This window comes from Diabrotica virgifera, chromosome 1, assembly GCF_917563875.1.
Source record: "Diabrotica virgifera virgifera chromosome 1, PGI_DIABVI_V3a".
Lineage (NCBI taxonomy): Eukaryota > Metazoa > Arthropoda > Insecta > Coleoptera > Chrysomelidae > Diabrotica > Diabrotica virgifera.
Window position 1 is genome coordinate 77,786,890 of NC_065443.1, and position 27,933 is coordinate 77,814,822.

The 27,933-nt window shown below is 33.4% G+C and overlaps 1 protein-coding gene across 2 annotated transcripts in view; it reads right to left on the reverse strand.

The window, feature by feature from the left end:
- Window positions 1–2,643: 2,643 nt before the first annotated feature.
- LOC114349380 (uncharacterized) overlaps window positions 2,644–27,933 on the reverse strand; it is a 98,936-nt gene continuing 73,646 nt past the window's right edge. Inside the window, exons 9-11 of one of the 2 annotated variants that reach the window (XM_050657055.1) lie at window positions 19,926–20,658; window positions 10,448–10,602; window positions 2,644–3,149 (exon numbers count right to left, since the gene is read on the reverse strand). In XM_050657055.1, coding sequence (XP_050513012.1) covers window positions 2,772–3,149; window positions 10,448–10,602; window positions 19,926–20,658 — 1,266 coding nt within the window. In that variant the 3' untranslated portion in view covers window positions 2,644–2,771. The remainder of the gene's footprint in view (window positions 3,150–10,447; window positions 10,603–19,925; window positions 20,659–27,933) is intronic. The other variant, XM_050657060.1, reaches the window with a different exon arrangement.

The window sequence follows — 27,933 nt, forward strand, 5'->3', positions numbered from 1 at the left end:
TCCCGGATATGAGGTATACATCGTTAGATTCGTCTTGAGTCCTTATACAAACGCTAAGTTATTGGCACAATTCGTACGTTGAAATGTTGAGTAATTGTCGAAAAACCAAAATTTTCAAAGTTTAGTTTTTCAGTTTTTCGGCTATACTGAGCCGTGTGTATGTCTGATCCTGACGGCTTGGACACCATTTGAAAGCTTAAGTCAACACTATTGATTTGATATATTTGCGGTTCTCATGCCTCTTCTTGATCCGAATATATATATACCCCCAAAAAATATGCCGTTTTGTAACTACAAAGTCCTATAGCTGGCTTATGGGTAGTCAAAAGTCACAAACTACACCGGTTCTAAATCGGCCCTGACCCCCTCTTTAAATACAGAGAAAAAATATCAAATCGGTTTAACTTTCAAACACACATACATACATATCCACAAACATTTTCCCTTTTTTAAATAAAAATTGAGTCACATTTCTAAGCTCTATAACTTTTGAATGGTATAACCGATTTTCAAAATTAGACATGCGTTGGAAAGGTAATGATCAGTTCTATTAGAAACCGCAAAGTTTGGACTTAAATTTTCGAAGTTTTTGGGAGTTTTGAGGACCAGAACGAAAAACAGACCCTAAATAGGAAGGGCCGTAAAATCGACACCCTTGGACCAAAATGGATGGTTGACATATGAATGGGCGAGTCTTTTTCTGAACTTGAAGATGGGAGTTGGCACAATTTTCAATTCAGTCAGATTTAGAAAATTGAAAATTTCGTGTATATAATAGTGTCGCGTGTAGGGGGGTGTATTTCTGCGACACTGGCGAGAACTGCCGTTATCTGGTAATCTTTCCGATATAAAACTAACAGCTTCGATAACTAATAAATCGAAAACTATTAATTTTATCAAAAAAATGTATAATGAACATTTTCTGTTTATAATTAATATTTTTACCAGCATTTGCGGTCAAAATATAAAAAAAAAATTTCCACCCTCGAGATGAGGTGGCAACTACCCCCTTGGTAAAAGCGTCTTTCGGCATCATATAGATTTTGATCCTTGGACTATCCACTACTTATTGTCAAATTTTTAAACAAATCTATCCATTCTGTAAAAATTGCTAAGTGAAAAATTTCAGTTCCTGGACTAATTATACCTTTGGAGCTCTATAATTTCTGAACGGCTTACCTGATGTTGATCACTAAACATGAATTTGAAACGTATTGACAAGTAGTATCTGATGCATCCAAGATCGAGTATGATAACTGAACTTATTACAGGAATTATTGAGCTTGAAAAACCGTTTTTCCCATAAGAAATAGATTTGATCATACTTATGAACCCTATAACTTAAAAATTCGAATTTTCCCAGATATAAGGTATACACCGTTAGACGCGTCCTGAGTCCTTCTACAAACGCTCAGTTATTGGCGCAATTCGTAGTTTGAAATTTTGAGTAATTGTCGAAAAACCAAAATTTTCAAAGTTTAATTTTTCAGTTTTTTGGCTATGGTGAGCAGTGCGTATGTCTCAGCTTGATCGCTTAAGGTCCATTTGAAAGCTTAACTCAACCCTATTAATTTGGTTTATTTGCGGTTTTCCTGTCTTTTCTTAAACCTAAGATATTTACGTCCAAAAAATATGCTATTTTGTATCTACTTAGTCCTCTAGCTAACTTATGGGTAGTCAGAAGTCAAAAATTAGACCGGTTCTGAATCGGCCCTCACACCCTCTTGAAACACAGAAAAAAAAATTCAGATCGGTTTAACTTTTCCACATACATACATACAAACATACATATCCACAAACATTTTCCATTTTTTAAATAAAAATTGAGTCATATTTCTGAGCTCGATAACTTTTGGATGGTACAACCGATTTTCAAAATTAAACATGCGTTGGAAAGATAACGATCTATGCTATCCGAAGCCGCAAAGGTCGGGCTTAAATTTTTGAAATTTTTGGGAGTTTTGGGGACGAGAACGAAAAACAGGCTTTAAATGGGAAGGGCCGTAAATTCCACACCCTTGGACCAAAATGGAGAAGTAACATATGGATGGACGAGTCTTTTCGTAAACTTTAAGATGGGATGTGTCCCAATTTTCCATTCAGTCAGGTTTAGAAAATCGAAAATTTCGTGTATATATAGTGTCGCTTGTAGGGGTGTTGTGCGCCACTGGTGAGAACTGCCGTTCTCTGTGGATTATCACACGGATTATACGACATTTGACAGAAGCTCGAAACAAATGACAATCGATGAAAAGCCCTATAGAAAGACGTTCAGTGGAAAGTCCACGAAAATAATGGAACGAAAACTTACTGGAGGTACATTGAAAAACATACAGTCATGTTTACATAAAAAAAGAAGAAAAGTCTCGCAGTATGTTGATTAATTTTAAAACATTTTTATATAGTATGTGACATGACATTTTTGCAGAGGGAAAGATAATAGACTTGGGTTTGTTGTATTTTTGTGCTTTATTTGCTTTGTAGCAAACTAATTTTACTGCATTCCTGCAACCTGCAAACCTGAAGATTGTCCTGGTTGTTTTTAAAACCTGTATTGTAAAGTGAAAGAGGTGTAGTATAAATACCTATATTAAGGTTAAATAGGTTAGACTGCTCAGGTCAAATATGTTTTAATATTGTTTAATAATAAAACTGGAGGTACAAGTTACTATTTGTTATTTACACTTATGTGCTTAAATAAAATAGATTTGACTTAAATTTATTTGACTTGTTAAGAGAAAACTATACTTCCTAAATATCAGTTAAAAGTTTTAATATTTAAAAGAATCACTTTTATTTAACAGCGATTTTATTTTAAAACTATCGTTTAGATAAAACACCACACTATCTTCTTTAATCCTAGCGGCTCTACAACTTTCCAATAAAACACTCGTCTTCCTAACTACTTCCTTCCCGTTCTTTTCTGTATCTTCTTTAACCTTAATTCCAGCACTTTCCTCCTTGGGTGTGTACTTCTGGATGGATTCGCCCTTTGGTAGATTTTTGCATTTGTGGTGCACTTGTGGAATTGTACCGGACCATCGTTTGGCCGCCGACCTTCTCGCCTTTGATGTTTGTATGCTTTGAATCAGCTCCAAAATTTCCAGACGCTCTTCGGCTGGCAAGTTTAATGCTGCCTCTTGAAACATCTGAAATAAAATAAATCATAAAACTCATAAAACGAAAGAAACACATAAGATTAAACAGTGAGCGTATACAGAGTTGGGATAAAGTATGGAACCAAGCAAATATCTTTGAAACGAAAAGAACAATATTTATGAAACTTTGCATGCAAGAACAATGACAAAAAAGTTTTGTTACTACTCCACTTCCGGTTTCACCGGAAATACCCTTAACTTATTTACTTTAAATGGGACACCCTGTATATTTTTGCAGATTTTAAAAGAACTTGTTATTTTTAATTCATACATACCAAGTTTGGAAGAAAAAACTATTAAATCAAGAAATAAATCTCTTTATAGTTAAAAAATAGGTTAATTTATTTATGTTAGACCAATGATATTAAAAATAAAAAAGAAATAATTTCAAATGTTGAAAATGTTTGCTGTTCACATCTTGACAACGTGCAAGCCTATAAATAAATTCGTGAGTCACTTTTTGCAAGATTTCTCCACGTATTAGTTCACATTCATAAATTATTATTCTTTGTCTCAAATCCTGCAAGCATGTTGGTCGCCTAACGTAAACACGTAATTTTAGATAACCCAAAGAAAAAATCTAACGGGTTGAGGTCCGGAGAACGAGCGGGCCACTCCATGAATCCTCTACGTCCAATCCATGGATTTGGAAAATTCACTTCCAAAAAATGAAAATTCACCATAACCTATTATCATTAATATTTCAGTACGATCTTTTCCACTTAAATGAACCATTTTTAATACAACTTATTTCTGTCAATTAGTTCAGTAACAGTTTTACTTACTATACTAAATTCAAATAAGTCATGCCGTGCATGTAAACAACAATTTTAGTCTACAGTATAGATGGTACTCGTTTATTTCCTATTACGTTATATTAATACAAAAAATTATCTACAGACACGTTTTAACAAATTTTCTCTACCAAATTTGGTATGTATGAATTAAAAATAACAAGTTCTTTTAAAATCCGCAAAAATAAATAAGGTGTCCCATTTAAATTAAATAAATTAGGGGTATTTCCGGTGAAACCGGAAGTGGAATAGTAACAAAAAATATGGCAACAGATGCCTTTTGCGTCACTGTACTTGCATGCAAAGTTTTATAAATATTGTTCTTTTCGTTTCAAAGATATTTGCTTGGTTCCATACTTTATCCCAACCCAGTATATTGAAACACTAGATACTTAATAATAGCGAAAATAATATTTTCATAACATATTCCTATGTTATCCCGATAGAGGAGAGGCCTCATCATCATCAGTGGTATCACAACTCGTTATGAGCCAAAGCCTTCTTCAGAACAATCCTCCATGCATTCCTGTCTCTGGTAACTATTCTTCGTACTCTCACTTCAATAGATTTTAAATTGTGTTCTAAGATGTCTTGATACCGCCTTGGTCTTCCTCTGACTCATTATCCCATCGGCCCTTCTTAGTTCAAAAACTTTTCTGACTGTTGCACCTTATTCCCGAAACTTCTATAGAACTAAAAGTTGCAACTCCTGAGCCACAAATCTTGCTCTTTTATTTCTCCATTAATTCTTCTTAGGATTTTTCCTAATCCTAATGGTGTAGCACCAATCGATGCCAAAATGATGAGAGAGCATAGGTTGAGATGGTTTGGTCATGTTCAACGTCGAGACGTTAATCACCCAATACGAAGAATTGCTGAAGTGCAGATTCCTGGAAGGAGTAGGAGAGGAAGACCAAAGAAGACCTGAGGGGAGACGATTAGGCAGGACATGTTGGTAAAGGGGATTAATATTGATATGATCCAAGATAGAATTGTATGAAGAAATGCAATTGGAGAAGCAGACCCCGCATAGGGATAAGGCAAAGGGAATGGTGATGAGGTTAACATTGGTCTTAATAATGTTTTATAGATGGTCACTTTAAATTTTTTAGGTAGTTTTGAGGCTATCTGCCTTCTCAAGCCATAGATTAAGAGGCACTATTCTTCTATTAATTTCTTCACTGACAATATTTTTAGTCAACAGCGTGCTTATCTACGTATATAAAGGTTTCCAGTTCTAAATAGTCAATTACTATTCTTCTAGGTGTCTGGTTGTTTGGTCTAGTCTTCTTCTTCTTAAGATGCCTATCCGTTCCGGATGTTGGCGATCAGCATGGCTATCCTAACTTTGCTTGCTGCTATTCTGAATAGTCCGGTTGTCGATGTATTAAACCACTTTCTCAGGTTTTGGATGTCCAGTGGATGGAAACCACTGATCTAGTACAACACATATGGTTTTTGGGCACTTATATTTAGTGCCATTCCCTATGCCGATACTATTAACGACCGGAATGCATCGGTGAGAGACTCTGTGGACCTAGCTATGATGTCGATGTCATCTGCATATCTGACAACTTGTACAGATTTTTTAAAGATAGTGTCATTTGTGTTAATCTGGAACTCACGAATTACCTTATCTAGAGCAAGATTAAATAAAAGGCACTTCCTTCCTAAAAAGCAAGCCCATCACCCTGGCTTAGTCTATTTTTGCAATGGAAGTATTTTGAAATAGCGTTCTGGATTCTGACCGTGCTCGCTGTTCCTGTAATTATACTTTCAGTTAGTTGAATACTATGAAGAGGTATTTGGAATTCCACCATAGCCAGAAGTTTATATCTGTTAACTGAGTGCAACTTTGAAATCCACGAATATGTGGTGGGTGTCGACGTCTAGATTTTTTTCAAAAATCCTCTTCACTGTAAAGATTTTGCTAAGGTCGGAAGCCGCACTGATATCCTCCCACTATTCATTCGGCGTAGGGAAGCATTCTTTTGAATAATACGTTGAACAGTATTTTCTTTGCAATATTGAGTAGAGTGATAGTCAAGGGCGCATCTGTTTTGAGATGGACGTTGAGAGGTGACTCAAATTTTTTTGCAGAAATTGCTTGAAAATAACTCAAATAATAATACTTAAGTTATCCTCCCACTAAAAATGGTCCGGAACATTGTTTAAATAATCAAAATGTCAAAATATGAATGAAAAATTCGATTTTTTTATTGGTTTTTTGATTATACAGTGGAACCTTGATAAACCGGATTAATCGGGACCGCGGCCGATCCGGGTTATCGAAAATTCGAGTTAGCCGGAGAATATGGTAAAACTTAATAAAAGACATAAATAATAAACAAATACACATTATAATTACTGTACAACTGTAAAATGTAAATACATATTGTGCAAAATGTAAATACATATTGCACAGTACAACTAAATTACGTACAGTTGTATACAGTATTGTTTATTTCTTGGTAAAAACTCAGTCAAAGTGAAAAAATGTTTGTTTTGTTTGATGAAAATCGGTCCGGGTTAGCCGGACTTCCGGGTTATCGGAGGCCGACTTATCGGGGTTCCACTGTAACTTTAAAACTATTCATTTCTGAGAAAAGTTGTACTGACATAAAAGTTGCGTAATTAAATTAATTTCCTACAATATACAATTGGTTAAAAATTTTAAAAATAGTCACCCTTGTTTCAAAATGGCAATAATATCGAAAAAAAACCATACAAAAACAAGTATTCGCATTTTACGTTTTTCAACCATTTATGCTACACTTAGGACCTTCATATTTTACCTAGAAAAACTTTATGATATAGTAAAACAACACTGTAAATTTCATTAAGATCGGTTTAATAGATTTTGCAACATAAATTTTGCAATCCAGCTTTCGCAAAAAAAATTATTTTTTTTTTTAATATTGCAGGACTGAAAATAAAGCAGATATGCTTCTTTCCATGAGCATTTTTCAGTGCGTCACAAATGATAGAAAAAAGGTAAGTCCGTGATAATACACATTTATGACATTTATTCTAACATGACATTTTAGTTAAATCTGACAATTGTCACATTTTATTTGCAATTTGGCATAAAACCAAATCAATTGAGTTTATTGCATTTATAAAATGGTATTTTCTTTGATTTGTATAGTCTTATAAATTGTACAGATTATATTCGTAGATATATTATATAATTAGTAAATAATTTTTTTCGATTATAGCGCCATCTATTAACAACTAGAATAAATGTTATAAATGTCTCCGACGAAATGTAATCACCGACGTGCGTTTTTCTGTCACATACAATTTAATGCGTTAGAAAGAAATCTAAAAACTGTGACGCACTGAAAGATCATCATGAGAAAAAGTTTAGCAAGTTGAATTTTTTTTGCTTATAGAAGTGTACTGTACCTTTTATTTACAATTTGCAAAATTAAAATCGATTAATGACCACGGCGTCAGGAAATTTTTTAAATAAACATTAATTTTTAGTGCTACGCGCAGGACAGCGGTGTTTTGATTTCATACATATATTTTGTTGTATTTTAATATTTTAATTTCACAAAAATCAAACTAATTTTATTATTGTTTGCGAAATATTGTTTAAACAATTGCATATGTTTAAAAATAATAAACTTTTATTCTCTAAGTTAAAATATATGAACAAAAAAATTTTTGCTAAAAAAAGTGGTATTTCAAAGGAGAGTATGGTTTTTATTTTGCAATAAACAAATTTATTTATTTACATCGAAATGTAATAAAAATTAAAATGAATCAATCATTATCGAAGGTCATTGGAATGCCCAATCAGAGCAAACTATCCGCTGCCCTGCGCGTAGCACCAATAATTAATGTTTATTTAAAAAAATTCCTGACGCCGTGGTAGTTAATCGATTTTAATTTTGCAAATTGAAAATGAAAGGTACAGTACACTTTTATACGCAAAAAAAACATTTAACTTGCTATCTGCTTTATTTTCAGTCCTGTACCATTTTGAAAAAATGAATTTTTTTGCGAAAGCTGGATTGCAAAATTTATTTTGCAAAATCTATTGAAGCGATCTTAATGAAAAATTACAGTATTGTTCAACTGTATCATAAAGTTTTTCTGGGTGAAATAAGAAGGTCCTAAGGCAAACCGCACACCAAAGAAACATGAAACGAAAAACATGAAACATGAAGCGTGAAACATGTTTCATGAAAATAAAACACTACTAAACAAATCTCAAGGTCCGCCTACCAATGAAACGAGTGTGTTTTATTTCCATGAAACGTAATTTACGTTTCATGTTTCTTTGATGTGCATATATGTCTAGCATAGATGGTTGAAAAACGTAAACTGGGAATACTTGTTTTTGTATGGTTTTTTCGCAATTATTGCTATTTTGAAACAAGGTTTTACTATTTTTTAAATATTTAACCAATTCTATATTGTAGGAAATTTAATTACCTAACTTTTATGCCAGTACAACTTTTCTCGGAAATGAATACTTTTAAAGTTATAATCAAAAAACGAAGAAAAAAATCAATTTTTCCTTCATTTTTTGACATTTTGATTATTTAAACAATGTTCCGGACGTTTTTTAGAGGGAGGATAACTGAAATATTATTATTTGAGTTATTTTCAATTAATTTCTGCAAAAAAATTTGAGTCACCTCTCAACGTCCAAGTGTACTAATATTTTTACAGATGCGCCCTGGCCTATGATATTTCTATAATTATCACACACCATTATGCCTCCATTTTTGTAATTTGGGAACCGTATGCCTAATTTCCAGTCTGTGGGTGTTTATTTCTGTTGCCATATTTCAGTTATTAGGAGTGGCTGCCGATCATTTTCATTCAATTGAATCTTGTGAGTATCCATCTCGTTTTCAAGATTTTCATTAAGAAGTTTTTCAAGTGATTCGTCCATCTATTTGGTACCTATTTCTTGTTACTTATAAAAGAACCGTCCTTGTCTCTACATGCTATTATTCTGGATTTGAATTCCTTTGGACAGCTCTTTATCAGTTGGTAGAATTTATGTGAGTCTTTTCTGTTTTGGTGGTTAAAAATCCCGTTTAGAATGTTTTCGCAATATTTTTTTCTTTTCCTTCTCAACGTTCTATTTTCTTGTCGTCGAAGGTTTTCATAGTCTTCCAGAGTTAGTCTCGTTCTGCTGGAGTCTCTTATATGCTTAATTTTTGTTGGTTACTAGATCTCCATTCTTCCTAAAAAAACCAATTTTCGTTTCTTCTGGCGTAGTTAGATTTTAAAATGCCTTCAGCTACTGTGTGAACAGCTTTTTTAAATTTAGTCCAGTATTATTCTTTTATGCTTAGATCTTCTTCGATTTTTGATGATGCTTCGTTTAAAATTTACATGTAGGTAATCCTAGCAGTTTCAGATTTTAGCATGTCAGTATTAGTTTGCGTAGATTTTGTGCTGTGGCCTTTTCAGCGTTAGATATACGTGCTGTCAGTTTTTCTTTTACAAGGTAGTAATCAAAATCTATATTAACTCATCTACATGCTCTTACGTCCAACAAATCGGATAAATGTCAGCTATCAATAAGTAGGTACAGGATCAATTTGGTTAGATCTGACCGTTTGGTGATTGCCACGTGTCTTTATAGATATTTTTGTGGGTGAAACACGTACTTATTACCACCAAACCTAATGATGCGGTGAGTTCAATCAAGCGTAAACCATTGGAAGGCTATGTTCGCCGATAGTCTTGACCAACTTTAAAATTAATCTCGCCAATAGTACTTTCTATGATTTCAGGTATTGGCGCCCCTATACACACGAGCTCCTTATTTTGCCTACCAACCCATAACGGAGAAGATAAGGTCAAATAATAGTATTGTTGCTTCCAAACTTTTAAATCCTTCTCTACATCGTCACTACCTACCAATCCGCATAGGCTAGGGAAGTATATTATAAGCCAATTTCTCTAAATGAATTTAAGTTAGAGTAGTAAGGCAAGCCGCACACCAAAGAAACATGAAACGAAAAACATGAAACATGAAACGAAAAACATGTTTCATGAAAAGAAAACACTGCTAAACAAATCTCAAAGTCCGCCTACCAATAAAACGAGTGTGATTCATGCTCATGACACATTTTTATTTTCGGAGAGTTTCATAAATGGCCGGACGTATATTTGTTTAGCAGTGGTTTAATTCCATGAAACGCAATTCACAATCCGCTTATTATTTTGGTAGCAACCAAATAATATGAAGAACGGAGGATACCAAAAATTGGCCAGACTGGATGAGGCTTCTAAAGAAGACGATCATTGAATATAATAACAACATATAATTCCAGTATTATGTCATTGTAAAAAAAAAGATAAAACTCGGCAAAGAACAACTTACATTATGATCAGGAGTTTTTTAAAATAATAATATTTTTAAAGATACTAGATGCAATTTTTTGAAGATAATAGATTAAAAGATGCAGTGAAGTTTGATGTCGGAATAAAAAACAACCTATCAAAAATATATTAACTTACACTGAGTTTTTGCATTGCAGCTAAAGCTTTAAAGATATCACCACTACCTCTATGTTCACCTTTTCTATGTTTCTTATTTAATATATAATTTAGAGGGCTAGCTATCTTTAAATGATCGTGCTGTGGTACTATGTCTTCGCCTTCAGGTTCTGATTCTGAAAAATAACATCGTTTGTATAGAACTACAATAATTTATATATGTCATTTCGTATTTTAACAGTTTAATATTTTAACATATTAATGCAAAAATAACAGCAACAGAGAGATAACGGATAGCAGCAGAGGGAAACAAAAAAAAATCAAAAAACTTACGTTTTATTTGCGATGGAACAAAATAGAAAAGCCGAAAACGGCGGGTTCGTTGGGAAAAATATTCCCATGAGATTTTTTGCATAATTACATTCGTGAGACATCCCAGAATAAGGTTCAAGAAGTCGCCTACTTGAAAAGTGGGCCAAATTTTTTTAACAATTTTTTTTATTCAAATTGCAAATATCAATATATTTGACCCGGAGAATTTTTTTGTAGGTTTTTTGGACCATTCTGGATAAATCCAGAATCAAATTGCAAAAATCAATATTTTTGACCCGGAGAATTTTTTTGTAGGTTTTTTGGACCATTCTGGATAAAAAGGTTTCTTATGATTTTTCTCTAAAGTTGATCGTTTTCGAGTTATAAGCAATTTAAAATTGAAAACAAAACGAAAAATGGCGATTTTCAAGGCTTAATAACTCGGTTAAAAGTTATTATTATGAAAGTCAGAAAGTGACTAAATCAAAGTTTAATGCCCCCCTACAAGATCCCGAAGAAGTTTTTGTCATTATGTTATTACTAAGCTATTATTTTTAAGAAGTAATAATATTGAGCGCCATGCACGTGGTAGGCGGCCGTAAATGTGAGTGCATGTAAGATGCACAATTGGACTGCCGGAGTGGCATCTCTCTCGCACTCAGCATTTACGGCCGGCTATCACGTGCATGGCGCTCAATATTATTACTTAAAAATAACAGCTTAGTAATAAAATAATGACAAAAATTTCTTCGGGATCCTGTACGGGGGGCGTTAAACTTTGATTTAGTCACTTTCTGACTTTCATAATAATAACTTTTAACCGAGTTAAATCGCCATTTTTCGTTTTTTTCAATTTTAAATTGCGTATAACTCGAAAACGATCAACTTTAGAGAAAAATTATAAGAGATCTTTTTTATCCAGAACGGTCCAAAAAACCTACAAAAAAACTGTCCGGGCCAAAAATATTGATTTTTGCAATTTGATTAAAAAAAATTTTTAAAAAAAATTTGGCCCACTTTTCACGTGGGCGACTTCTTGAACCTTATTCTGGGATGTCTCACGAATGTAATTATGCAAAAAAATCTCATGGGAATATTTTTCCCAACGAACCCGTTGTTTTCGCCTTGTCTAAAATAGATTGTGTTGACTTTATGTTTTCCATAGCTACTACCGATAGACAAGATCCAATAACGTTTTTCTTGGCCTTTAGGAATCGTTCATAAAATCTCCTTGTAGAGGGGCAGTCAAGCAAGCAGCCTTTTCTGCTGCTGCCTAATGGTTGACCGCCGCAGTAGCTTCAATTAGCTTGAGGTAAATAGACCACAAGACCTCCTATCAACAATGGCAATTTCAATCTCATGTCATGTGTATATTCTTCTCTTGTCCACTCTTTTTCGCTATCAAATCTACTGCATCTCTTTATGGCTCAGTTATGGTAGGGGGTAGGGGAGCCCAAGCGGAGATTTTTGCAGTTACTCGAGCGCGTCTGATTATCATATGGGGAGAAACTTTGTACCCTGTAAATGTACCTCTACCATATGTTGGCTCTTAACACAGGGGAGTTCGTTAAGGGGGGCCGAAAAAATATCTATCCTTAGAAAAACTCAAAATTGTCAGATTAAGATAAGGTAAGTTAAGTGCATGCAAAAGAGTGTATATTTCAAAAATCTGACGATTTGAGCAGGGCGTAAGGAAATAGGAGAGTCAAAAATTTTACAAAATAAAAGCAAATATTTCGCGAAATAAACGTCAGATCGAAAAACTAAAAAATATGTGTTCAATATTTTTTTAAAAATCTATCGAATGATACCAAACACGACCCCCCACGGAGAGGGGTGGTGGGGTAAATTTAAAATTTTAAATACGAAACCCACGATATTTCGAGAAATGAACACCAGATCGAAAAATTGCAAAACACCTACACTTATTCAATATTTTTGAAAAATCTATCGAACGGTACGAAACACGACCCCCACGGAGGTGGGGTGGGGGGTTACTTGAAAATCTTAAATAGGAGTCCCAAATTTTTATTGCAGATTTGGATTCTTTAAGTAAAAATTAGCATTTATTCGAGACATTTTTTCGAATTATGGATAGATGGCGCAATAATCGGAAAAAGTGATTATTGGAAAATTAAATTAATAAATGGAAAGTCCCCACTAAAATGAAAAACTTTACTTAACTTTTTTGGTTTTAGGACCTAATAATCACAACTCAATAGGTGCCCATAACGCTCGAGTAACTCCAAATTTAGCATACTTTCCTCCCCTACTATTAGTGATAAAACTGTCGTTGTCGTTGAGACTTTATCAGTTATCAACATTTCCAGTTTTTCATATGTTTCTCTTTTTCTATAATATGATCAAATATGTCATATGATAGATAATCTATATTTTTCTGTATTATATTGATCATTTCTGAATTGAAGTTTTTTCGACAATTCTTTCTTCCTTTGATTCTTTTAAAACCTTAATCAATTTTGCTCGATGTTTCATCAATTTTACTGTTTAAACGATTTTTCTCATGATGTTTAAAGGACAACCTACTACTCAGCTTGACTCGAATTCAAACATCTCTAGGTTATCTCTATTGCTGATCAGGAATTCCTTAAACCGTCAATGAAGGTCTTTCTTGGAAATACTAGATTCTTCATCTCGTTCCTCAAGTTGCTCGCGCAACTACTTCACAGTAAAATGTTTTAGCTGCATCATCTGCGAATACATTAACGCTGCTGTGAGAATACACCGCTTCAAGGGTACACCGAGGAGGATAGTTTCTGCATGTAAGAAGATCATAATTTTGTATTTATCCACAATCATAATCTACATCATCTTGATGTATTTTCTGGAGCTGATTTTATAGTCTAGAAAAGCACAGTGCCTGTGTACAGTGACATACAATCTATTTACTTCCCGTTAGCTTTCGGAGTATGTTGTTTCCAGTTATTACTTTCCCTCAGATTTTAGAAAAATTGTGTCTCAGAGAATTCTGCAGATAGTACGTGTAGAGTCAGCTCAGTATGCAACCACTTATACGTTTCCTTCAGAAACGTAGTCGGTACTTGAGACAGAACCTCTTTGGGGAGAACGACAGGATGTCAAGATGGTAGTAGAAGTTAGGTTAATAATATGGATGGTCGCTTGGAAATATAATTGTAATAAAGTGCTAAATAAAGATTGTCTCAATAATTCTACATGGTGGCAGCGAACTTGCAAATACTCCGAGGAATATTTGGCAAGTAGAACCTTCTTCGAAGAGCAGAAATAGAGTTAAATAATTCCAGGGATGGCAGAGAATCAAGCAGGAAGCCATGTGCTTGCCAACATGGCAACAGTATCAGCTCCTTCTGAGTTTAATTTCTCCCTTCCAGGATCATGGAATCAGTGGAAAAAGAGGTTAGAAAGATATATGTCGGTTAGTGGTTTTATAAACAAACCAGAAGCTAAAAAAAATTGATATGCTAGTGTATCTAATGGGGGCAGAAGCAGAGGAAATTATAACTCAATTTAATCTAACACCCGCACAGCAAGTATATAGTATTATTATCGAGAAGTTTGACGCTCATTTTATACCCCAAAAGAACGTAATATTTGAACGATTCAAGTTCAACACACGTAGTCAACAGCCAGGGGAGTCGGTGGATGCATATATCACTGCACTTCATAGCCTGGCAGAGCATTGTAGTTATGGGGCTCTAAAAGATGAGTTAATAAGAGACCGCATAGTAGTAGGAGTTTTAGATGTAAAAGTAAGTGAGAGGTTACAACTCCAAAAGAACCTAACATTAGGGGAAGCTGTATTAACAGTACGTCAAGCCGAGCTGCAGAATTCTCAAAACAGGATTCTTAGGCAAGAACGAGTACAAGAAGTAGCTACGGTCAATGCACACAGAGGTAACTACTGGTCACAATCACAAGCAGAACCAAATAAATATGGACAACAGAACACATGGGGGAAATCCAACAAAAACTACAAATGTACATACTGTAGTGTACCAAGCTGCAACAGCCGAGAAAGATGTCCAGCAAAAGATAGTCGTTGTCGATTATGTGGAAAGAAAGGACATTGGCAAGCTAGATGTAGATCCGGCAGGAATGTAAGAGTAGTTGAAGGTCAAAACTGTGCTGAAAGTGAGGTAGGAATAGAAAATGAAATGGAAAACTTACAGGTAAATAACTTTGATTTTCATCTAGGACACATTTACACTAATGATAAAGATCAGTGGTTTGCAAAAGTTTTAGTTGACAATAAATATGTTATGCCTTTTCTTGTTGATACAGGTGCTGATGTAAGTTGTGTCTATAGAAATATGTTGTCTGATTTCTACAAAAATAAAATGTATGTTTGCCAGGAGTCCATAGGGGGCCCTGATAATAAAAAACTAGAAATTGAGGGTAAAATTGATGTTAATTTGACTTATAATGACAATATGTGTTCAGAATCTTTATATGTTGTAAAAAATCTAAAGGTGCCTATCCTTGGTCGGCCTGGAATTATAAAACTAAAAATGCTTAATATTAATAAAAATAGTTCACGTTATATTAATAACTTAGTATCTAAAAATATAAATGCATTTGGGGCAGAATCAGAGACCTACAGTGCTATCAAGTACTCATTAGAAACGATAGCTGAGTCATTTCAAGGAATATTTGATGATATTGGGGAATTTAAAACAGAAATGAAACTTGAGCTAAAATCTAATGTTCAGCCATTTGCTCAGTCAGTACCACGAGTAGTTCCATTACCACTCATGCCCAAGTTAAAAGTTGAGTTAGACCGTCTACTTCAGTTGGGTATAATAAAACCAATTGAAGAACATACCAGGTGGGTAAGTCCTATTGTTTGTGTACCAAAGGGTGACTCTGTTAGGTTGTGCGGAGATTACACAAAACTTAACCAAAGTGTATTAAGAGCTTATTTCCCACTTCCAAAAATAGAGCATACTTTGGCTCAACTGAAAAATTCAATAATATTTTCTAAGCTCGACACAACTAGTGGTTACTTCCAAATTAAACTGAAACCAGAAAGCCAATTGCTAACTACATTCATCACACCATTTGGTCGATACTTTTTTACACGTCTTCCCTTTGGAATTTCATGTTCTCCAGAATATTTTGCACTTAGGTTTTCTAAGATTCTTTCAGGTATGAAAGGGGTAGTCTTTTATATGGATGATATTTTAATCCATGCTAGTTCAGTCAAAGAACATGACGAAATTTTAAACCAAGTTCTAATAAAATTACACAGTGAAGGTATAACCCTTAATAAAAACAAATGTGTCATGGCTGCTAAGTCAGTCAAGTACTTGGGGCATATCATCACTACTTCTGGGGTTAAAATAGATCCTGAACGGGTCAGAGCAATTAGAGAATTCCCAGAACCAGAAAATAAAACAGAACTTTTAAGATTATTAGGTATGATTAATTTTGCGGGTAAATATATTAAAAACAAATCTGAAATTTTAGAACCTTTAACATCTCTTCTAAAAAAGGACTCAGTATTCTTATGGGGACCTGCTCAAATTCAAGCTCTAAATACTCTAAAAAAATGTTTAGAAAGTTCCCCAAATTTATCATATTTTGATGCGAACAAAACTATTGTTGTAAATTCAGACTCTAGTTGTTTTGGCATAGGAACTTGTCTGATGCAAGAAAATCTAGATAAATCTCGCGAAATAGTGGCATTTTCATCTCGATTATTAAGTCAAGTAGAGGGTCGATACGCGCAGATAGAAAAAGAAGCCCTGGCAATTACGTGGGCAGCTGAAAAGTTTGCTGATTATATAACAGGGGTCAAAGATTTGATTTTTGAAACAGACTCAAAACCCCTTGTTCAAATTTTACAGACGAAAAATGTGGATGAATTATCTCCTAGGTTGCAGCGGTTTCGGATGAGATTAATGCGTTACAATTATAAAGTAGTTTACATCCCAGGAAAACAGTTGGTTGTGTCAGACGCACTAAGTCGAAGTCCCATAAAAAATTCTGTACCTAGTAATGATGAGTTGACAGGTATTGAAGTCGAGGGGTATGTTAAATCGGTAATCCGTAATTTACCCATAAAAGATCGGTTTATAAAGCAAATAATCGAGGAACAAAGCAATGACCCTGTTTTACAAATAATAAAACAATATACGTTGACTTCATGGCCAGAAAAGTCTAAAATTCCTGTGCATGTTTTGCCATATTTTCAATTCAGATATGATATATCATTTTGTGAAAATTTGTTATTAAAAAGTTCTCGAATTATTATACCAGCAGCTTTACAACTTAAATGTCTAGAATATATTCACACAGGTCATCTGGGGGTAGTCAAGTGCAGGGACAGGGCTAAATCTACAGTGTGGTGGATCGGGCTGTCTTCTCAAATAGAAAAAATGATTAGAAATTGTCCCAATTGTGTGGAAAATCGTGAAAATATAAAAGAAACTTTTTACAAAGAAGAATCATGTACACGACCTTGGGAAAAGATAGCGCTAGATCTTTTTAAACTGGATAAATGGTTCTTGATTGTCGTGGACTACTACTCCAGATATTTTGAAATATTTGAGCTCAGTTCCATGACTGAAATTGTTATTATAAATCACTTGAAAGGTTTATTCTCTAGATATGGTATTCCCAATATTGTGCGTAGTGACAATGGACCACAATTTTCAACATTATTTAAGAAATTTGCTTCAAATTATAATTTTATTCATGTAACTAGTAGCCCATACTTTGCACAGAGCAATGGATTAGTTGAACGGGCAGTTAAGACTGCTAAAGAACTAATCAAAAAGAATAGTGAAGATATATTTTTAGCGCTCTTAGCCTATAGGGCTACACCTTTAAGGTGTGGACTTTCACCAGCAGAGCTGTTTTTCTCTAGAAAATTAAGAACTAATCTACCACAGTTGTCATTAAATTTGGAACAATCGGTTGTTAAGGGGGGAGTGTCATTAAGAGAAAGGGAAAATAAGGAAAAACAAGCAGATAATTATAATAGTAGACACCGAGCCAAGGATATGCAACCTTTATATGTGGGCGATTCTGTCTGGATTATTGATATTAGGCAATATGGAAAGGTAATTGAAATTTGTGAAGAACCACGCTCTTATGTTGTTCAAACTAATAGTGGTCAATTCAGACGTAACAGATGGCATTTGGTCCAGGCACCTTACTATACTCCTGATACCAGTAACCAGTTAGTTCCTAAGAAATTTGTTGACGGCAGCGACTTAGCAACTCCAGGCTTCTCCCACAAAGAAAAGGAGAATGAGAATATAAATAATTCCTCTGATACTTTAGAGACTATACATGGGAGTCAGAATTGTGGAGTCGATGCTTCACCAAATAAAAGTGATGTCCAAAGTGAACACTTACCTGTACAGGAACCTGATCTGTTATTGAGGCCTAAAAGGAACATTAAAAAGCCAATTTACTTGTCCGACTATAGTTGTTAAGTTATGTATATTATGTTATGTTATGTATTCATTCTATATTTGCTGGGGTCCTGGAATTCTCATAGAGAGCTCTGTGGCTTACCTCATTTAAAAAGAGGAGAATGTAGAGTCAGCTCAGTATGCAACCACTTATACGTTTCCTTCAGAAACGTAGTCGGTACTTGAGACAGAACCTCTTTGGGGAGAACGACAGGATGTCAAGATGGTAGTAGAAGTTAGGTTAATAATATGGATGGTCGCTTGGAAATATAATTGTAATAAAGTGCTAAATAAAGATTGTCTCAATAATTCTACAGTACGCAGTCATTGTAAAGTAAAATAAAATAGATAGATCAGTAAAGTATTAGATATTTTGCTCATGTGTGCTTTAAGTAATCTCTTTTGCTGTGAAAGAAGAAATTTTATAGTTTTTGATATTACGCGTAACTTTGATACGAGAATTATAAAAAAAAATATGCATTGAAATCCAGATCCCGTAATTCGTTAAGCGTGATAAAGTGAGTACAAAGACATACATATTTGTTTCTTTGTAATTATAGCTTCAATTTACCGTACACTTCTCGTAGACTCTGCCGATAAGGTAGAGTCGAGTTGGGGAAAAGTCCGCACCCCGGTCATAACAGATAATAAAATCCTTAAAATACAAATGGAAATAAACTACTTAGGGCCAATATCTCATATCGAGTTCAACTCCAGTTTAACCTGAACTTCTAGTAAACGTCAGTTTAAAGTCAAAATCGTCTTTCTCAATTCGCACGTTCAACCGATGGCAGTTTAAACTTGAACGATGCGTGAACGGTGGAATTCGGCCGTTCAAAGATTTCAGAACTCAGTTCAGATGATTTCATGGACTACGCATGCGTTGTATTAACACGAAACGCTGTCATAATATAAATGTATCCTATTTGATTATATTAAGCCTAACGATAAACAATAACATTATTTTTGTTTTTATAATATTTATTTATAATTATTAAAATGCCTATTTGACTATAAATACTTAAATTTAACTTTATTCAAAAACAGCATAAAAAGGTAGTTCAAAATGGCGACAGTTTTTTACCTTTTGCCATCTATTGGCATTTCTCGAAAGCTGTAGAACGAGCACTGACATGAACGTGCAATGAGAAATGCATTCCAAACAAAACCGAAAATCACGGGTGAACCTGGTTCAACTGAACAATAGATTACCGCAGGTATGAGAAATCGACCCTTAGGGTCGATTTCTCATACCTGCCTTAATCTATGGTTCAGTTGACCGCAGTTCACCGGTGAACTTCGGTTTTGTTTGTTCTACAGCTTTCGAAAAATGCCAATAGATGGCAAAAGTTAAAAAACTATCGCCATTTTGTACGACCATTTTTATGTTGTTTTTGAATAAAGTTAAATTTAAGTATTTATAGTCAAATAGTAATTTTAATAATTATAAATAAATGTTATAAAAACAAAAATATTGTTATCGTGTATCGTTAGGCTTAATATAATAAAATAGGATATATTTATATTATGACAGCGTTTCGTGTTAATACAACGCATGCGTAATCCATGAAATCATCTGAACTGGACTCTGAAATCTTTGAACGGCCGAATTCCAGCGTTCAAGCATCGTTCAAGTTTTAACTGCCATCGGTAGAACGTGAATTGAGAAAGACGATTTTGACTTTAAACTGACGTTCACTAAAAGTTCAGGTTAAACTGGAGTTGAACTCGATATGAGAAATTGGCCCTTATACTTATATACTTACTTTCATTTAAAATTGAATTAAAATAGCTTCTGTTCGGCAATGTTTTCTGTCTTCTGATCTCTTTCTTATCGTTTGGTCCCTCCAAGGTTTTACTGCCACTTTCAACATTTTTTCTCTGATAAGATGGAAGAGACAAAATATGCCGGTAAACTCTTCCCCTTTCCGAGATGTAAATAACCCTTAAAGTATTTTTCTGTACCATAGAGAGCATATTTTTAGCCCAAGACCAATTTTTATTGACTGAATCGATAAGACCTTGCGCTGGTGTTATTTTTCCGGAATTGACGAGTTCAGCAAAGGAACCTAAAGCTGCTAGCTCATCGTTACTCATTCTGTCTTTAATAGATTCTAAGTGCCAAGATATGGCGTGCGAAGATGCAAAAATATTATTTAGGTATGGTCTTAAGATCGGTCCCAAATACCTTTTACTTTGGTCCATTCCCCTATACAACCATTTGAGTATTGTTTTTACTAAAGATAGATCATCTTCGAATGTAACCAAAGAAATTAATTCTTTATCTTTTCTCATTATATCGACTAATCTGGAAGTGTGATTATTAAAGTTGCTTTTAATTTTTAGTCTATTTTTTAAGATCGCAGGATTGGTTTGGCTGGATAAATATTGGTCTCTAGCCTGGTCCATGATGGTTACTAATATAAATATTATGTCCTCCAAGGGATGATCGTGGTGGTAATTTTGATTATTTAAAATATCTTCCACTGTGTGATCCACCTAAAAAGATTGTAACATTATGACAGTATTAATGATTGGAATTTATAAAACGTTTAAAATTATAAAGATATTGAATTTGTTTGGGATAAGGGACATGCAGGTATGGCATTGGCACTGGCACTGAAGAACTTGATGTGGCAGCCAAAAGTGCTTGTGATACTCAAATAGAAGCAAGGATTAAAAGTAATAATGATTTCTTGTCACTAATAAAGGAAGATACCAAGATCAAATGGTAAACCTTATATAAAAGTATAACAAATGCTCATAACAGTCACTGTTCATCCAACTCTACTGAATAGCATTCCTCATCTAACCTTTTCTCCCTCTAAATCCTATGCTACACTATTACAGACGAACCCGCTTCTTAGAATACCTGTTAAAGGAATATCTCGGCTTAAGGAATAAAATTTGAGGTACCAAAACGTTTCTACTAGTTATCAATGATTGGTTATTAGAATATCCCGGTTATAGGAGTATTTTTGCTTGGCACGAAGGCTATTCCAATAAGCTTGTTCGACTGTACAAGAAGAACCACGAATGAAGAAGTCTTGCAAAGACTTTCAAAACAAACAGAACTAAATAATGACATAAATATGCGAAAACCACAATACCTTGGCCGAGTGATGAGAGTAATAAAATATAGGCTTCTGCAGAATATCAAGCAAGGAACTATTTTAGGAAAGCGTAGCGTTGGAAGGCGATGAATATCATAGTTGTGCAATATCAGGCAGTGCTTTAAGTACCCGTCTATCCAGCTTAGTGATGTGGATTATAGTTACTTTCGACTAATCTTTACAAATCGTTACTTTTGTATAAAGTAATCATTTACAGTATTCGTTACTTTGATTACTTTTGTTACTTTTGTACTTGAGTATTTGTTACCTACCGGTATTCATATGGAGAATCGCATTTCTCAGTACATATTTTGTATTAGTAGGATAATTTGATTACTATAATTACTTTTGTATTTGAGTACCGGTAATCATATCGAGAATCGCATTTCTCAGTATTTCGTATAAGTATACGATCCGATATAACAACGAACTTCACCGACCTATTTAATGGAGAGAAATAATGATATGTAATCAATTATGTTAAAAATTATTAAAACAAGGGGTGCCCGACATAATTTTGTCCAGACTAATTAATAATTAAAAATGATTTTTTTTTATAATTTCTACTAATTTTTTTGGCCCGGGCAGATATTTTTTTAGATTTTTGGATCATAACTAGTGTGACCAACTACAAATCAGTCGAATTCGGGACAAGGCTAAAAAAAATACCTAATATCCGGGACTTTTCAATGAAAATCGGGCCATTTTTTTTAATATAGAACTTTAATATCATTTTATTGATTGTTTAACATTTTTATGTCGACAAAAATTTTTTATGGGATGTGTTGTAATGGTAATTACACTTATGTTAGTTTTTGACGTTTCGACTTAAAATCCGGTAATCGTTCTCAAGAAGGAAAAAATTAGAAAATCAACTGATGTTGGATTTCCATGTAAATACGACCTTAGGTTAATATAAAAAAAATAATTATCAATATTTGATATTCATGTCTTTAAATCGTCTTTTCAGAAGACGAAAATTAAAATAGAGGAACGGGAAAATGTCCAGAGTTTGAGTTTTCGTAGACCTATAATACCACAATATAAAATGCATGCGTTCTGGATGTGGTAATAGGTATTAGTATCGTATTACACTCTAGAAATTGTCGACTTCTTTTCGTTTCACCAATTAAATTTGATGTGAGTTCTTCGAAAAATAAGGTATTCAAAATTTCAAAATAGAATTTTACCCAAACGTTAAAAATTCGGCTGGCCCGGAAGCCTTGTCCGGGACGCCGGGACACAACTTCGTAATTCGGGTCATGTCCCGGATTTTTCGGGCTAGTTGGTCACACTAATCATAACAATAAAATACACATAGACCAAGGCATTTAGGAAAATATAAATGATTTTTAGGGAAATAGTGAAACAGGGAAAGTTTTCAATAGAAAAATGGGTAGAAATGCATAATAGTTGCGGTATAAAATGCATTTAAAAGTACATAAACATTCATCCATGCTTAAATTGAAGAGCATAGGACTCTATGAGTCTCCCTGTCTTATGCCGCTGCCTATATCTATAGATTCTGTAAGTTGTTCATCTATTCTGACTTCTATTTTGTTGTTATGGTAGATTGTTTCACTAGTTTTTGTGATATCTAAGGGAAATTCTCTATTATACAGAAGATGGATTACATATGTGCGGCTTACTCTGTCAAATGCTTTCTTTAAGTCAATCACATAGAAATGCTGGTCTATTATACTCTACTGATGTACGAAAACCCTGTTGTTCATCTGCTAAACTTTTCCTCTGATTCATCAGGTCTTGTAAAAATTTAGTTTTAGTGGTATTTTAGTAAAATTTAGGGTAGTATTTAACAAGTTGATACCTCTGTAGTCTTCTGGCTGTTTTTTATCTCCTTTTTGAATAGTAGAATTAGTTTGCTCGTTCTCCATTCTTCCGGTATTTTATTGTGGTTTATGATTTTGTTAATTAATGTTGTTAATTGTTCTGTTATTGCTGCTCCACAATACAAGTAATCTCGAGTAATCTGTTTGCATCAATTAAGTGCCAAAAACAAACCCTCGAAACTCTAGATGACGTACCTTAGCAGTAACCCTGGGCACACAGGTGCTTCGGAGGTCGGTTCTGATTGCATATTCGTGTTCAGTGACCCCAAATACCCCGAAGTAAGAAAATCTGGCCCTTATTATACTGATTTTAACATGTTTATGCATTTTTCAATGCGTTTTATACACTTTAAAATGTAATAATGCATTTGCACCCATTTTTCTATTGTAGACTTTTTTCCAGACGTCATCATAAATCATAATCCTCAATGCAATGCAAAACGTTGCAAATCTCTAGGTACCTACTAAATTTAAAAATAGATTTATTCCTGTGTTTTTAGTGTTAAATGCCCTGGTCTAATAAAAACAATGCCATAACTACAGACATGTAAAATTAAAGTTGATGATCATAGTCTAGAAATATTATCATTTCTACATTTTTTCCGGTCAATCTAAGCTAGGTATCTTTTTCTAGGCCTGATAAGAATAGTGTGTTTTTATTATTAAAACCTAATGTGTTGCATTTTTATTTTCAAAGGAACAAACATCTGTGAATTATCTACCTCGACAAATCGTATTTTATCGTATACACATCTGTTTTTGGGTGCATGTTTTGTTAAATGATTTACCTCCCTCGGTTTCAGCTACTTCTCAGCGCCCTGTAATCCTGTAAAACTCTTCATAGCCTTGGCCCTTCATAGATAAAATTTTATTTAACTGTACTGATCCCGAACACTCGTGGAATACCGGTCGGATTCCGATGTCAACCGATTGTAGATACAATACTCAAATAGGTACTCACTCTGATACGATTGGGACGAAGTAACAAAGTAATCAGAGTAATCAAAGTAATCAAAGTAACGAGTTCTTTGCAACGAGTATATACTTTTTCAATATCACTAAATCCAGCTTTTAATATACCATGTTTAATTCCTAATCCAACAAATCAGTGTATGATCTATGAATTCGATTTCTCAAAAAAAATATTATTATTAATTTAGCATATAAATAGTTTAAAAAATTTTAATGTAGTCAATAACATATAATCGATACGTTCAACTTCAATAAAATGAGAATGGTAGTCTCTCACGAGGTAGTTTCTGTTCACTTTTAATTTCTGTACAAGAGAAGTGAAACTGAGAGTTAGGCCAGCAAGATGCTATATTTTCTAGATTCTAGAATACGGAATCTAAGCCTAGACCCTTAACGCGACAGCTACTAAGAAGCTAAACACATTCGAAGTCGTGAGGAGAGATAACAAAGAAGGGAAACCATCAAAATACGAAAGCTGGAATACTTAAAGCATGTCATATGTGGTAAGAGATACCACGTACTTCAATTGAGTATACAAAGGAAGATCCAGGATAAGGCAGGAGAAGTATAGGAAACAGAAGAATCTCATGGCTACATAACTTGAAGGAATGGTACGGATGTCGACAAATGAACTATTCAGAGGTCGAATATCAGTCATCTAGATTGCCAAGTACCCCGTCGCAAGAACATGGCATATGAAGAAGAAGAATTGGAAAGTAAATGAATAATAAAAAATATCACAAGGAAAAAATTTAATACATGGCTGATCCTGCAGACTAGAGGAGGTCTTCTGAAAGGAGCAGGGATGGCGGCACCAGCTTGGAAACGGAGACGGCGAAGATGGACCAGGACGAAGATGGACAGGAAACCCAGTGAAAAGACAAAGTGGAAATAAAATGTAAGTAAGAATGTCTATCTTTATTAAAAATGCTTCCCTCGTTTTTATATTTTTATTGAAAATTGAATATTTATTTTTGCTGATTTTTGAATAATTTATGAAGTATCGATTTTTTTTAAGAATATCTATGAATTTTGAAACATGAAGTGATTTTTGAATTGAATATTTTTATCGAAGTTTATTATATATGCTATTCTTGAATTTTTATTGAATTTTGAATCTTTATTGAATTTATTTGAAAAATCTCTATCCGATTTCGATTTTTAGTACGGTTATTTTTGAATATTTTATGGAATATCGAATTTTTTCAAAAATTTCTATCGAAGTTTGAGATATAAACTTATTTTGAATATTTTTATCTAACTTTTGCATATGCTATTTTTGAATTTTTATTGAATTTTTGTCGAATATGTATACTATTATTGAATTTTTATTAGCCAGTTGTTTTTATTATTGATATTTATTGATTCTATAGATACATTTTAATCGATTTTGTGTTAAATTTTGTATGATATGAACCTGAATTAATATTTTTTGAGTGATAAATGATATTTTTTTAATGAATAATGATTAGTGATGACATACGTTGATAAACATTGCTATAAGCAAGAGATTTATTTTTAACGAACCGACCTGATGCGTCGAGATAAGGAATTTGGAGAAGAACTATATAGATAAGAAGAAGAACTAACAATAGTATTAGCTAAATATTATGAGACAACTTGAGACAATAAGAAATCCACTGCTCTTGTCAAATTGGGAAGGTACTAAGTGATTTATAGAAGCTTGAAAGCTTACTAGAGACCCACTCTGTGTTTTGAGAGTACCTATTTTATTCATGATTATTCGTGAATAAACAACGGCCTCAAAGCAAGGGATTGAGGTTGTGAAATTTGTAAAAGAATTTGATCTAGCCAACGATGTTATACCCGCTTCTGTTAAGGTAGATTGTAGAGGTTTCGTGGCTAGTATTGAGTATTATGATTGTTATATGGAATATGTAGAAGAATTGGAACTTTTCTCTCGAGTAAAGCCACTTTGATTAGTCGAACGTAGGCATTGAGGGATAAGTAAAAGAAGTGATTATTATGATGTTATATTATGAAATGATATATTGATGATTAAATGACAAATGATTGTTATATGAAGATGAATTATGTACACTGTAGAAGTGTTATTATGTGGAGAAAAATGAAGAAATATAGTTATAGTACCAGACAAGAAGAAGAAGAGAAAAAAGAGAATTTTTAATAAAATATGTGGGAAAAATGAAAGAAGAAACATAAAAAATGCCAAAATAAACAAGCAAAATTAAGAAGATACTAAGCAAATAAGTAGCTAATCATTGAATTATGTCTAAGAATTAAAGCTGTAAATTTTTTTCTCTAAAGTAATGTAAATTATAAATAACTTATTTTTTGTATATAATGAATTCAGGTTAAATTTTCGTGGAAAATGGAAGTGTTTGAATTAAGGATAGACAATATCTTACAATAAGTGTTAGTAGATAGTAAGCAAAGGGACACAAAAAGTGAAGTTCTTAGAGAGATTAAATCTTTATTATAGGTACAAGAGAGTTATTAGAAGTTTTTTTAGAGACGCATATTAAAAGTTTAGAGAGGTTACATTTCTATTATAGGTACAATATTTTAAAGTTAGTAAGGCGTATATAAATAAATCAAAATAAGACTGAAATAATAAGATGAAATAGTAAAGTAACGTTAAATTCTTTTTTATATACCATTTAATAGAGGTTTACGTAATATTAGCTTAGCTTAGGACTTTTAGGTAGATACGAGATTTTTAGTTAGGTATTCCCCCGCTTATATGAGATGCCTATAGGCACTAAAAGACTATTAAAAGTAAGGATCAATTTCATTCACTGTGGACACTGTTTTGATGAAGTGAATTAGTGAACGAAAAAAAAAAGGACGAAAAGACACGACGTGAAAGTACGTGAACTAGTAATAGGTTATAAAATACCAGTTTTAGTATAGGGAAAATATGAACTTTTGTGTAAAATAGGAAAAAGAATATACATGTTTAGGGAAAAATTGATTGATCTGAAATGTACCATGTTACAGTTAGTTAGCATAGTTAGGAAATTTAATTTTTGAAAATAGTATTAGGTAACCATAAACATTTTGTAAAAGGGAAAGAGAAATATATCTCATTTTAAAACAGGGAGATGTAATATAGTGCGGACAACCTATATAAATTAAGTTGTAAATATCTTTATCAAAATATAATGTAGTGTATTAGCCATGCTCGAAGATAATGACTCCTGACCGTGAATTAATACGTGAGGTTTACATATTATGTCGTGTATAAAAATGCAGTGTAGGTAAATTCAAGAGTTGTTATAATTAGATACTTGATATTTACAAATGTGTGGTATAGGTAATGATTTGTATTTGTAAACAACTATGGTTGAATCACCGTTTATACGATGTAAATATAAAGTTATCCAAACAATAGAGTTTTAATTAGTTTGGACCAAAAAGACATTAACATCACACTATTTAATACATGGCGTAATCCGTAAATACCGTAAATCACAAAAATAAAAACCTGAGCTTGTAAGAGGTATATTTAAAATCACTAAAAAGGGTTATATCACAATAAAACGTTTTCGGAATCAATACTCCGTCCTCACTAGTTATCACAGGTCATAGAAACCCCTTAAGTTGTTTTAAATTGTGAAGTTTAGATTATATTATAAAAATTTTAAGGGGTGTTAAAAATATTGCCAGATTAACTTCCAGCATCACATGACATGAACCATATTGGTTGTAATATTTAGAGGTAGGACCTCACATGGCAGAGCTTAGGGGAAAACTCAGAGAGCTGTGATAACACTGATGTAGAATTGTAAATATTTTACCTTAATTTTTAAGACTCCTGTATATAATTTTTCTTAATTATTATTACGAAAAGGAAA